Source organism: Vulpes lagopus, chromosome 3, assembly GCF_018345385.1.
Source record: "Vulpes lagopus strain Blue_001 chromosome 3, ASM1834538v1, whole genome shotgun sequence".
Classification (NCBI taxonomy): domain Eukaryota; kingdom Metazoa; phylum Chordata; class Mammalia; order Carnivora; family Canidae; genus Vulpes; species Vulpes lagopus.
Genome location: NC_054826.1, coordinates 33,443,781 through 33,456,693, shown reverse-complemented (window position 1 = coordinate 33,456,693; position 12,913 = coordinate 33,443,781). Strand labels below are relative to the sequence as shown.

At 37.9% G+C, this 12,913-nt stretch overlaps 1 protein-coding gene across 2 annotated transcripts in view; it reads left to right on the top strand.

Moving 5' to 3' along the window:
- GEMIN5 (gem nuclear organelle associated protein 5) overlaps positions 1-12,913 on the top strand; it is a 39,529-nt gene that overhangs the window by 12,479 nt on the left and 14,137 nt on the right. For both annotated transcript variants that reach the window (XM_041748942.1, XM_041748940.1), the window contains exons 10-18: positions 1,204-1,286; positions 1,970-2,103; positions 3,858-3,931; positions 4,594-4,775; positions 6,296-6,435; positions 7,435-7,606; positions 9,167-9,394; positions 10,740-10,853; positions 11,296-11,418. In XM_041748942.1, the coding sequence (XP_041604876.1) occupies positions 1,204-1,286; positions 1,970-2,103; positions 3,858-3,931; positions 4,594-4,775; positions 6,296-6,435; positions 7,435-7,606; positions 9,167-9,394; positions 10,740-10,853; positions 11,296-11,418 (1,250 nt within the window). The remainder of the gene's footprint in view (positions 1-1,203; positions 1,287-1,969; positions 2,104-3,857; positions 3,932-4,593; positions 4,776-6,295; positions 6,436-7,434; positions 7,607-9,166; positions 9,395-10,739; positions 10,854-11,295; positions 11,419-12,913) is intronic.

The following is a 12,913-nucleotide window of genomic DNA, read 5'->3' as shown; positions in this document are numbered from 1 at the left end:
TTTTTATATATATGTAAAACCTACACGCAGTTAGTTACCTACATATTTTGTTCTGCAATTAGTTACCTACATATTTTGTTCTGCACTTAGTTAACTCCACTTTTAATTCTCAAAACATAATACACTATTTCAAAGAATCACTGAAGAAAATAAAACCGTATTGCAATTTAAATAGCTCTATGTCATCACAAAATTGTTGACTAATTCTATTACATTACTATCTTCTGGATATTCTAAGCTGACTATCCAAACTAACACTAAGAATGGTATGTAGGAGGAGGAAGAGTGCTGCTGTAGATACTGTTAGGCAGTATCCAGCTAGAACTACTTGTATTTCTTTTAGTCCAAAGAAACTAGAGTTTATTGTCCAGGATAATGATGCCTGTGCCAGAAACATGAAAGTAAGTAAGTCAACAGCTAGTTTAGTCGTAGGTTCTGGACTCCAGGAATTCTCAAATCCTACAAAGAATATGGTTTACAGTGAAGGTAACAGCCATCCTGCCTTTACTGACCCCTCACATGTCACTAACCACCAAATTACCCTCAAGAGCAAGTTTTCTTCACAGTCAAAAATTTTAAAATCAAACTTCTCTAAAATCTGGTCTTAGTTTAAGAATGTGATGTTAATAACCGAGTAAGCCTAAAATGACTCTTTGTCTTTTGTTTTTTTGTTTTTTGGTTTTTTTGGGTTTTTTTTACTCTTTGTCTTTTGAAAGTGAGGTGGATCCATCTGTATGATGATAATAGATGCTTAGCAGTAACCTTAGTTCTGGGCTGAACGGTTTACGTTTTCTATCCTGTTCTATTTTTCTCTAGTTATGATAGCATTTACACTGTTTGTAACTACAGTGACATTAGAATATATGACATTTACGTGAAGTGGGCAACTGGCAGGGGGAGAGAGGTAAAATCCCACACTGGCCAGATTGGTGGCAGTTGGGGGTCAGGGCGGGGGCGGGGATAGCAGATAACATTTTTTCCTGGATAAAGTACATTTGGGACTTAATCATTTTGCTGGCAGATATCATTACATGGTATGTTATTTAAATGTTGGCTTCTCCACAATCAGCTATTTAGAGGATACCGTTAAATTGCTTTTCTCTAATATTAGCAACAAATAGGTAGGAACCTTTTAGAAAAAGATGGATCTGATTTCCACTGTGCCTTCTGTTTAAATCTTTGTTTAATATCCCTTTCCCCCAGACCTCCACAGATTTCTAGCACATATCATAAGAAGACTGTGTACACTTTAGCCTGGGGGCCGCCACTACCCCCCATTGCACTCGGTAAGTACCTGAGCCATTCTCTAGCAAACATGAGAGCATTCTCTTTCTTTCAGTTTAATTGTAAGATATTCAAGCTGGAAAGTCATACATACTCTAGTATAATGACTGCTTCTGCAGACTGCTATGTCCCCCCAAAGATCATGAGGGCAGTCATAGCAAATAATAAGTTAGAAACCATTCACCCATAATAAGAGTCCCCAAACTCTAAAGCATCATTTGGTCTCTTTGAGCTGAATTTTTTCACTGTGCATCTGAGAGGCAGATGAGAGAGGCAGAGACACAGGCAGAGGGAGAAGCAGGCTCCACACAGGGAGCCCGATGCAGAACTCGATCCCAGGACTCCAGGATCACGCCCTGGGCCGAAGGCAGGCGCTAAACTGCTGAGCCATCTAGGGATCCCCAAGAAGATGTTTTTTGATCCCAGCTTTGGCACCCATGCTGTTTGGATGGCAGGAGAATGTTTAAAGCAAATACTCTGCCTTATAAATATTACTGTAAAGTTAGTGTATCTTTTTACTTCTCCCAACAGCTGTGTTCATATGCAAAGAACAGTGACTTTATTCCAATGTACTAATAAAATATTTTTAAAACAACTCATGGTATGCTATAGTTGTACTATAGCAACAAATAGTTAAGCTGGTGAAATGCAAAACTGATAAGCTTTTTTTTCTTATCTCATATAGGAGAAGGAGACAGACCTTCCCTCACTTTATATAGCTGTGGAGGGGAAGGGATTGTCTTACAGCATAACCCCTGGAAGCTTGGTGGAGAAGCCTATGATATCAACAAACTCATCAGGGACGCCAACTCAATCAAAGTGAGTCCTTGTGGTCTAAAGTCATCTTGATTTCCCATCTTACATGATAAATGCCATTATTAGAGATATCCATTATGCTCATCAGATTTCTTAGATGTTCCTAAAAGCCTCAGTGAATTTGTGATTTATTACAGATAACTAGAAGTCTTTATCCCTGAATAAAGCAAGGAACTTAACCACACACACACACACACACACACACACAGTTTTGTCTCAGTTGCCATGGTGATTTATGATAAACTTTCAGATCTTGGATATAAAGCATCCCTTTCAGGCCAGCCACTTTCTCCAGAGTGAAACCTTGGTAAAAATTACTATAATGTGGTAGCCAAGGTTGGTTGCAAAATATTTTGCTGAAGACAAAATAACCATCTTATTTTTAATTTTTTAGTGAAATAACTACAGATTTGCACAAAAATAATGCATATAGTTCCCTTATATTCTTGACCTAGATGCCCACATTTAATCACTTTTGTCTTACCATTTTATCAGTCTATGCCAGAACTGTCTTTTGAAGTGAAACCATAAATGTTGAGAGTTCTTATTCTTTCAAATGGACATTTTTATTGCTCATTATTTTTGAATGACTAGCATAAAAATAATCATTAATGGAATTATTTTTATAAACTATATTCTTTCATTAAATGTTATCTCCACATTAACATTCAGCAGTGAATGAAAAAGAATTCCTATTCCTAAAGAGCTTTCAGTTTTGTGGTAGTTGAATATATGGATTAGAACTTCATACAAGGAGGAGCACCTGGCTGGCTAAGGCAGTAAGGCATGTGACTCTTGATCTTGGAGTTGTGGTCTCAAGCCCCGCTCCGGTGGCTCAGTGGTTTAGCACCACCTTCAGCCCAGGGCATGATCCTGGAGTCCCAAGATCAAGTCCCACGTCAGGCTCCCTGCATGGAGCCTGCTTCTCCCTTTGCCTGTGTCTCTGCCTCTGTGTGTGTGTGTGTCTCTCATGAATAAATAAATAAAATCTTTAAAAAAAATATTCCCTATGGCATAAAAAAATAAAAAATTAAAATTTAAAAAGCAACAACAAAAAACTTCATACAAGGTGTTTGGGCTGGAATTAGAAATTTAGAATTCCTAGGGTGCATGGGTGGCTCAATCGGTTAAGGATTGGACTCTTGATTTTGGCTCAGGTCATGATCTCAGGATCCTGCATCAGGCTCTGCTGGGTGTGGAGCCTGCTTAAGATTCTCTCTCCCTCTCCCTCTGCTCCCCACACTACCCACTTGAGTGCTCACTCAAATTACTTTCTTCTCTCTCAAGAAATTTAGAATTCCTTCAGGTGAATGGTAGCTGTAGAAGCTGTGGGAATATATGAGGTGATCTAAAGACACAATTAAGAAGACAGGAGGGTCCAGGCAGCCTTGGGGAAACACCAGCAGTTGGGAGAAAGAAAAAAATAGGAAGAAAACCGGGGAAGCGTGTATATAGCTTTTGTTAAGGAGACATGACCCCCATATTATCAAGCCAGTGGACATGTTACACACTCTGATGTGGGATAAAAATCATTTTAACGAAGTTCATTTCACAGAGTTAGATATTATAAACATTTAGTTTACTGGTCTCTTTTTTGTCCCAATTAAGGAAATTACAGTCAGAATGCTTGCTTTTAGTAACTCTTGTAGTAACTCTATGTAATTAGAACATTTTAAGCTCTAGGGATTTTTTTTCTCATGCTGTCATCATGCAGAGAGAATAGTGCTTTTAGTCAATTGGTTTGTTTTGCTTTCTAGTACAAATTGCCTGTACACACAGAGATCAGCTGGAAAGCAGATGGTAAAATCATGGCTCTTGGCAATGAAGATGGGTATGTGTTTGTTTCTTTAAAAAAAAAAAAAAGATTTTGTAATTGCACATACATTTGATTAAAAGCTGATTCATGCCATCTATAGTGTTAGTTGGGATGATATTCTGATCTGCCCTTGATATTCTCTGCAGAGACCCAGGAGCTTTCTGCATCTTCAAGAATGTAAAATAAGCTGGATATTTTAAGTCCAAAGGAATGTTCGCCTATTCAGTGTTTAGGCTGTTTTATATTTCACAAAATGTTCATCTATTGTACTATACTACCTAAATCTTCCTTCATTTTTTTAAAATAAGCCTGGGCACCAGTGCTTTTTAGACCTCACTGTGTTCTTTCTGATGTTGATCATAGCAACAGAATCTAATTTAGTCATTGGTTCATTATTTCTTTTAGCTTTTCCATAGCACCATTTATCACAAGAGCCTGATAAACACAACTTTCCAGAGATTATGTGGGATTTTTTTTTTTTTAAAGCTGAATATATTTGTTGAAAGAACAGCCTTTTATATCTGGCTCTCTGTAAGAATAACCTTTACAGTGATAGATAGGATTATCCTATTCCATTTCACCTTTATTTGAGTAATGGGATAAGGAAGATACGTGTTTGCATATTAGATTGTAATTTGATCATCCATCTTTCTTGTCGCATGTGTTTGTTATTCCAGATCAATAGAAATATTTCAGGTTCCCAACCTGAAACTGATATGTACCATCCAGCAGCATCACAAACTTGTGAATACCATTAGCTGGCATCATGAGCATGGCAGTCAGCCGGAGCTGAGCTATCTGATGGCCTCTGGGTCCAACAATGCGGTCATTTATGTGCATAACCTAAAGAGTGTGATAGGTAACTTTGGTTTCTTACATACTAGGGTGATAATTGTTCAGCTGCTTTGCATTCCAAGTTTTATACCTTTATTTACTTTTTGATATTGTTGTTCTTGTTTTTTCTGCTATCAAAAGTAATATATTTTTCTTATTTAAAATAACATGGGCACCTGGGTGGCTCAGTCGGTTATATATCCGACTCTTGGTTTCAGCTCAGGTCATGATCTCAAGGTCATGAGATGGAGCCCCATGTAAGTGGTTGTTAAAAGAGCACTTTTTAAAAATATGGAAGCAGTGAGATTTCTTTTTTTCTGATACGAAGAAATTATAATCTGTCACAATGCTGTTTCCAGAGTATTGCAAGTATGTGCTATCAGCCATAGTGAAAATAGTTGACGGTTTTATTTTCTCTAGAATTTCCCATAGTTTTTTGAGAATCCTTATCTATAAGAACAAAAAAAAATTTATTCTAGGAGTGGCTCCCTCAAGTTGAAAGCAATGTGGAAAAACAAAGTATAGACAGGTTTTTTCTAACAATAAATAGCAGACAGTGTGTAACTTATGAGCATGATATGTTAGAAGGCTTATCCTGGTCTTATTATCTTTGGGATTCCGAATTAAGCATCCAGTTTAATAGAAGGCATTAACAATTCTTCAGAGCAGTGCAGATCTGTGTTACTTTAATACTAACATCTCAGTTTGGTTTTTATTTCATATCTACCAAAAAACAGAAAAAGATTTTTTAAAAAATGTCCAGAATCAATATTACTTTATTTCAGACTTAGAGGAAAGATGCAAGAGTAATACAGAGAACTCTCATACACCCTTTCACATATTCAACAACTGTTAACCTTTTGTTATATTCATTTGGTTGTAGGTGTGTGGGTGCCTGTGCATACATATTTTTTTCCAAACCGTTTGTGTTGCATACATCATGACCACCCAAACCCTTAATATTCGTGTATTTTGTAAGAATGAGGATATTCCCTTACAGTCAATCTACAATTCCATTATGAACTTCAGTTAATTTAATAATATAAATACAGTGGTTTAATCGATCATTCATATTCATTTTGTCAGTTGATCCAGTAATGTCCTTTATATCTGGAATAGTCTCTAAGCCTTTTTTTTTCTTTTTTTTTTTTTTTTAATCTTTGAAGGCTACTGCTCTATTATTTTGTAGATGCCCCCTCAGTCTGGGTTGATCTGGTATTTTCTCCTGATTAAATTCAGAATTATATGTCTTCAGCTACCATAAAACTGATGACACAGCCTTCTTAATATCACATGCAAAAGATACTATTTTCATTTTGGTGGCTTTTAGAAAGACAGAATGACAACTAAAACTTATTGCAGTAAACCTATCTGCATACCTCACTGCATACGTGCCCATAGTCTTAACCAATAAATAATATTGCCTGCTGAAAGTCATCTAGAAAGCATATGGCAAAATCTTGACTGTCCATGTCAAGATGTAACTCTGCTGTGTCTTTTTGTTGTTGCTATTAGTAAAAATGACATCTTCCCTTTGTCTCTTAGAGAGCAATCCTGAATCTCCAGTGACCATTACAGAGCCCTACCGGACCCTGTCAGGGCACACAGCCAAGATTACCAGTGTGGCATGGAGCCCGCATCATGATGGAAGGCTGGTATCTGCTTCCTATGATGGTACAGCTCAGGTACTATTGTGTCCTTAATTCTGTAGGTTCTTCAGTATGTATTCTAACTTGAACTCTTCTCTCCTTTCCCCAGTTATGTACATTCTTTCCCTCACTGTTATCTTCTACAGAAAGGAATATTCTGAGCTCTAGAAGGCATTTTAGTTCATTCCACATATCTGGGCCCTTGGCAGGCTAAGATTGGGTTTTTGGGTTTTGTTTTTGTTTTCTTGTTTCTGTTTTACTTAGATGAAAGGGAAAGTATTGATAGAAACTAGCTAAATTCTAATTTTTTTAACATTTCATTCTTACTGTCATATGATGGACTAAACTGATGTGAGAACTACTAGCTCCTATTTTAAATACAGAAACGGTGGCTATAAACATGAACAGTTTTTAATAATAAATTAGTAAGTCAAAAATCTTCAAGTTAGAAAGAATAATGAGGAGATGCCAAGCCAGAGCTGTGAGGTAGGACTTTGAGATACCAGAACCAGAACAGACATTAAGAACTGGAGAGCTAACTTCTGATGGATGTCCATCTCAGTGTAGAGTTGTAACTAAGCTAGGAGCCAGGAAGGGCTGCCCTCTGAAATGGAGACAGGAGTAATTCAAGAAAGTAAGGAAATTGATCATTTCCCAGAGATGGGGACAAAAGAATTACCTGTGAGAAATAAGAACCGTACACATGCAGATATAGGCTGTAAATTAAAATTCTCTTCGTGATGTCAAACCCCCAGCCCAAAAAACATAGAATAACTGGTTCATTATAGTGAAATACTTAGAACCATTAGAAGCTCACTCAGAATCATCCCCATAAGGATGTCTCTACATCCCAGAGTACATAAGCCTCTTGTAGGAAATAACATTTCTAAAATTTGAACTTGTAAGAGGAAATAATAAGTCATAAGGGGAAATAAAAGTACACAGTTTCTTTTTAAGTCTTTTTTAACTTATCTCCCCCCAAAGCAATAGAATAACCAGAAATTATCTGTGCTATCCTGTGCCTTGTGGTTTTAGGTGTGGGATACTCTCCGAGAAGAGCCTCTGTGCAATTTCCGAGGACATCGAGGTCGACTGCTTTGTGTGGCATGGTCCCCACTGGATCCAGACTGCATCTACTCAGGGGCAGATGACTTCTGCGTGTACAAATGGCTCACTTCCATGCAAGAACATTCCCGGCCTCCTCAAGGTCAGTCAGAACCAGGAGCCTATAAATGCTAGCCTAATTCCCTTTCTCCATTTCTCAGAGTAACTGAATTGATCAAGGTCAAGAAAAGGGGACATTCATGTAGAGTGGCAGTGATATACTGGCATGGGTTGCCTTCCTAATCAATGAAGACAACCATGAGAGGCCTGAGGACAACATTCAAATAGTAACAAGTATACCTAGCACTCAGATCTTGGTTTCTAAATATCATTTTCTGTTAAAAGAGACCAACCAGAGCTTCTTGGAGAAATGGCTAATTCCAGGTTGGTATAGGAAAAATACAAAACGGGCCTGGAACATCATCTGGTGCTACAAAGGAAGGAAGTGCTCAAGAGCTGAGATCTGTCAAGAGAACAAAGAAGCTAGCTCACAGGGACTCCCACTAACCAAATCTGGCACAGCCTGAACTTGAAAATAATGAACAGGAGAATTCCAATGTAGAATGAATGATGCAATCAGAAGATTACCATTCAGCAATCATCACATTAACAGTTTGTGGTCAAGAAACATCAATGGATAATAAAACTAGTGGGTGCAAATACTTAGTAATTACAAAGAAAAATATGATTTTTCAAGGAGAAACTCACAAGACAAGTAAACAACCAAATAATGGGACAGATAGAAATGTTGTGCTACTTTGAATGTTGTATTGACCGCATCACTCCTTTGTATGCCTGCCCAAAATACAAAACCTAAATTTAATCATGACAGACATCAGGTGGTGGGGGAAATCAACAAAATAATTGTCCTGTGATCTTTAAAAGTTTCAAGTCATGAAAGTTAAAAGAACAAAACAAGCCTGTTCCAGGCTGAAGGAAACTAGAGAGACATAACAAGTATATCATGTAATCCTAGATTGTTTCCTTTTGCTGTAAAAGATATTCTGGGTACAACTGGCAGAACTTGAGTAAAGTATGTAGACAGTACTAATGTATTGATGTTAACTTCCTGATTTTTTTTTTTTTTTTTTTTTTTTATTTATGATAGTCAGAGAGAGAGAGAGAGAGGCAGAGACACAGGCGGAGGGAGAAGCAGGCTCCATGTACCGGGAGCCTGATGTGGGATTCGATCCCGGGTCTCCAGGATCGCGCCCTGGGCCAAAGGCAGGTGCCAAACCGCTGCGCCACCCAGGGATCCCCAACTTCCTGATTTTCATGGCTGTGCTGTAGTAATGTAGGAGAATGTCCTGTGTATAGAATATATACTATAAGTATTCAGTGATAATTGTGTGTCATATTCATGTTTTAATGTAATCCTAAAAAGGGTTTGGTTAACATGTTGAAAATACAACTCTAAAAATTCATTGGGAAGGAAAGGGAAATGGTGATAATGGTATCAAAAAGAAGAGTGATGAAGTTTTAGAGATAATCTCCTAGAGTGCTTGTAACTAAAAGTATATATTTTAGTCTGTGGCCATGCCACCCTGAATGCACCCCATCTCATCTGATCTGGAAAGCTAATAAGCAGCATTGTGCCTGGTTAGTACTTGGATGGGAGAATATACATTTTAATCTGTCCTCCTCCTAACTATGATTCCTCTAGGTAAGAAAAGCATTGAATTAGAGAAAAAAAGGCTCTCTCAACCTAAGCCAAAGCCCAAAAAGAAGAAAAAGCCCATCTCAAGAGCTCCTATAAAGCAGGAAGTATGTGATGGGAATGAAGATGAGAGCATCAGGGAGAGCTCGGGACCTGTTGAGAATGGCGTGTCGGACCAGGAGGGTGAGGAGGAAGCCCGGGAGCCAGAGTTTCCTGGTGGTGTTGCCTCAGTGGGTATGTGACCAAATCCTGTGTTTCCCAGACGCTAGGACTTTGTAGGCATAACCCGTAAACTAAGCCAGGTCCTAACTCAGTTTGAAACTTCTCTGCCTCTGACCTACTTATGGTCCCATCTGTTTAACTTAGGTGGTACCTTTGGTGCCCTTAAATATTGCTAGTTTCTTAAAAGGTTGTTTTAAGCCTCTAAACTCCATTGAAGTGTGAAAAGGGATCTGACAGAAGACTGGGCTGGAAATAGTGAAGGTGTTCAGAGAACACTTTTTACGAACTTGGGCAGGACAAGACTACAGGGCAAAGTGAAACCAGGGAAGTAGATCCATAGAAACTTAACCAGGAAAGTTTTCACAGTGTGACATCCAGCCAGTTACTGAAAAAAAAACACTGTCCCGTACAAATGTCTGGCCTAGAAGCTACCATTGCTCTGGGAACTTGTGAGTTCTCACCCTCACAACTGGGTTTGTACCTAGTGTGTTTGTGCTGTTGTTGTTTCTGGAATAAAAATATATGAATTTGGTTCTTCTAGTCTGGTAAGCTATAGTGGCCATTCTCCAATTTCTCAGAATACGGCTTTTCAGGGTTTTGTCACTGCTTTCTAATGAGGTAGGCTGTTTTTACTTTGAAGAGAAAAAAGTGTTACTGGATAAAATTGTAGTACTTTAATCCTTTTTTACCTTTAAATGTTTATCTTTAAGCTGTGGTGCCTATTACCTGTTAAAATGATTAAAGAGCAAAAAATATAAATAGAAGCAATGACCCATGTTTAGTCCTAAAATGGAATATTTTGATGTGACCGAATTAAAATGGCCAAAATATATGGTACAGACACATCCAGGCCCTGTCCACCTCAAGAGATGGCTGTTGGAGCCATAGTTTAGGAAAATAAAGAGCTAAAAGTTTAATGGATTTTTTTTTTTAAGCTCATGGTTGTGTATGCTCAGGATCGTGACTCCACATCACGTACTCTTAATATTCTGTATTGCAGTTAAACATGGAATTAGTAGTCTGTCATCTAAATATGTAAGAAGTCTTTGGTCATCTGAGCAGTTTCAGAACTCCTGGGCCTATGATATGACACTATGAGGACTAGAAACTTCAGTGCCTCCATAGACCAATTAGTCAAAGGTCTAAGTAATAAACTTACAGATTCCTGGAATACAGACAGTTTGTGAGGTGGGAAAAGAGAGACTACCTATATTTCCTTTCCAGAGTATTTTATCTCATATTATGGAATACATAAGATCACACTATTAACCCTGATGGAGTTCTTAATTACTTAAAAAAGAACTAGATTCTGCATTGTTCTTCTCCAAACTTTTTTCTTCCCCCCCCCATGATACAGCTTCTAGAGAACCAGTTACCTGCACTCCAGTTTCATCAGGCTTTGACAAGTCAAAAGTCACCATTAATAACAAAGTCACTTTACTGAAGAAAGAACCACCTAAAGAGAAGCCAGGTTAGTGTCTAATGAGTAATATATTTTGTGAAAGGATCCTCAAATATTACGTGCCACCGAAAACTCTGAAGTGTTTGGTTTTTTATTGTTGGTTTTTTTGGGGGGGCTTTTCTTTGTTTTCTAGGTTTTAAATGTTTGTGTTTTGATTGTTTCGGTTTGGGGTCATGTTTTTAAACAGTTTTAATACACAATTTTAAACATTTTTAAATATTTTAATGATGAAGGATCATTTTTGCAGCTGTCACTAATTGTTCAAAGTGTTCACAGCAACATTTTGTGTGGTAAACATTGCTGCCAGCTCATTTAACTTGAAAGCTCTAAGAACAGGAACTTTTCTTCTGCCCAGCAGTATCTCTCCAGTAGGTTACAGTCACACAATGGCCATCCATTTTTATGATTCTGATCAGATCTTCAGAAAGTCTGTATTTTTTTTACATTTCAGAATCCTTAACCAAGAAGCGAAAAGCTCGTTCCATGCTTCCATTGACTACCAGCCTGGACCACAGATCTAAAGAGGAGCTCCATCAGGACTGTTTGGTATTAGCAACTGCAAAACACTCCAAAGGTACAAAAATAGGCTTCCTTGGTCCATACATAGTCTTCTGGGAACTAGCACCTAAGAGGTGCTTGTATATTTGAATGAGCAAACAAATGTGTAAAATTGTTTGTATTTCTACATTATCTTCCAGCCTTCCCTTCCATCAGACCCCATTGCCAAGCTCCCCTTTCTGATCCACTGTTAACACTCCCCAATGACTTCGAGATGCAGTGCTCTGATTTACTGTTATAAATTGAGCTGTTACCAACCATCTATGTGCCAGAATTGGTATGATGGCTTAATGAATCTTACCATGAATCAACTCCTTCAACTCTCTTTTCCCTAGAAAAAAGTATCTTCATGTAGAAAAAAAGTATTCGCTTATTGGAAGTATACCCCTAATATGGCAAAATTTTGGTAGAAGTTTTTATTATAGAAGGTTTTTTTATTTTACTTTTGCAAGGCCCTCATTCAATGCCTATTATTTTGATATTTGAGCAACTATATATTTTTTATTTTTGAATTTTACATGTTGAAACCGGATACGTATGATAAAATGATATTCAAAGAGTCCAAAAGAATATAAATCTTTTTTACATTCTCACCCTAATACCTATATTTCCTCTCAGTGCCACACTATTACCAATTTCTTGTCCTCCAGAAATATTTTATGCTTTTGTATACATAGCCCTTTTGGGGGGACATTTTGATGACTTCCTATAACTTATACACCTAGTTGGATAGTTATACATTTTATTAACCTTACTGGAAAATCACTCATTTGACTTTTTAAAGATTTTATTTATTTGACAGAGCATGCATGTACACACAAGCAAGGGGAGCAGGAGAGGGAGATGCAGGGCTCGATCCCAGGACCCTGGGGTTATGACCTGAGCCAAAGGCAGATGCTTAACCAACTGAGCCACCCAGGTGCCCTCATTTGACTTTTTAAAAAGCAGATGAATATTGAATCCTTTTGTAGAGGATTCTAGTGAACATCAAGGACATTTCTTGTTAGTTTCATTTTGTCTTTTTAGTTTTTACTGCATTTAAAATACATGTTGAATTTGGGGTTGACTTTATATATTCCTTTTCCCCCTCCAAAATCTTTGAGCAAACTGCAAACTAAATTGTCTCATTGGGGCAGCCCCAGTGGCGCGGCGGTTTAGCGCCGCCTGAAGCCCGGGGTGTGATCCTGGAGATCCGGGATCAAGTCCCACGTCGGGCTTCCTGCATGGAGCCTGCTTCTCCCTCTGCCTGTGTCTCTGCCTCTCTCTCGCTCTCTCTGAATAAATAAATAAATAAATCTTAAATAAATAGATAGATAGATAAATTGTCTCATTGGATTTTGCCAAGGCTGAGCTAAACAAACTCACATATTTTGCTATCCTTATAACCAGCAGGGGTCTCCGTTAGGGTAAACAAGGACACAAGACTCTTCTTTTCACTGTCTGAAATGGGTGTTCTGGACATATTTTTGGAAGATTAGAAAACAGTAACTTCACTTTGTCTTTTTTAATTA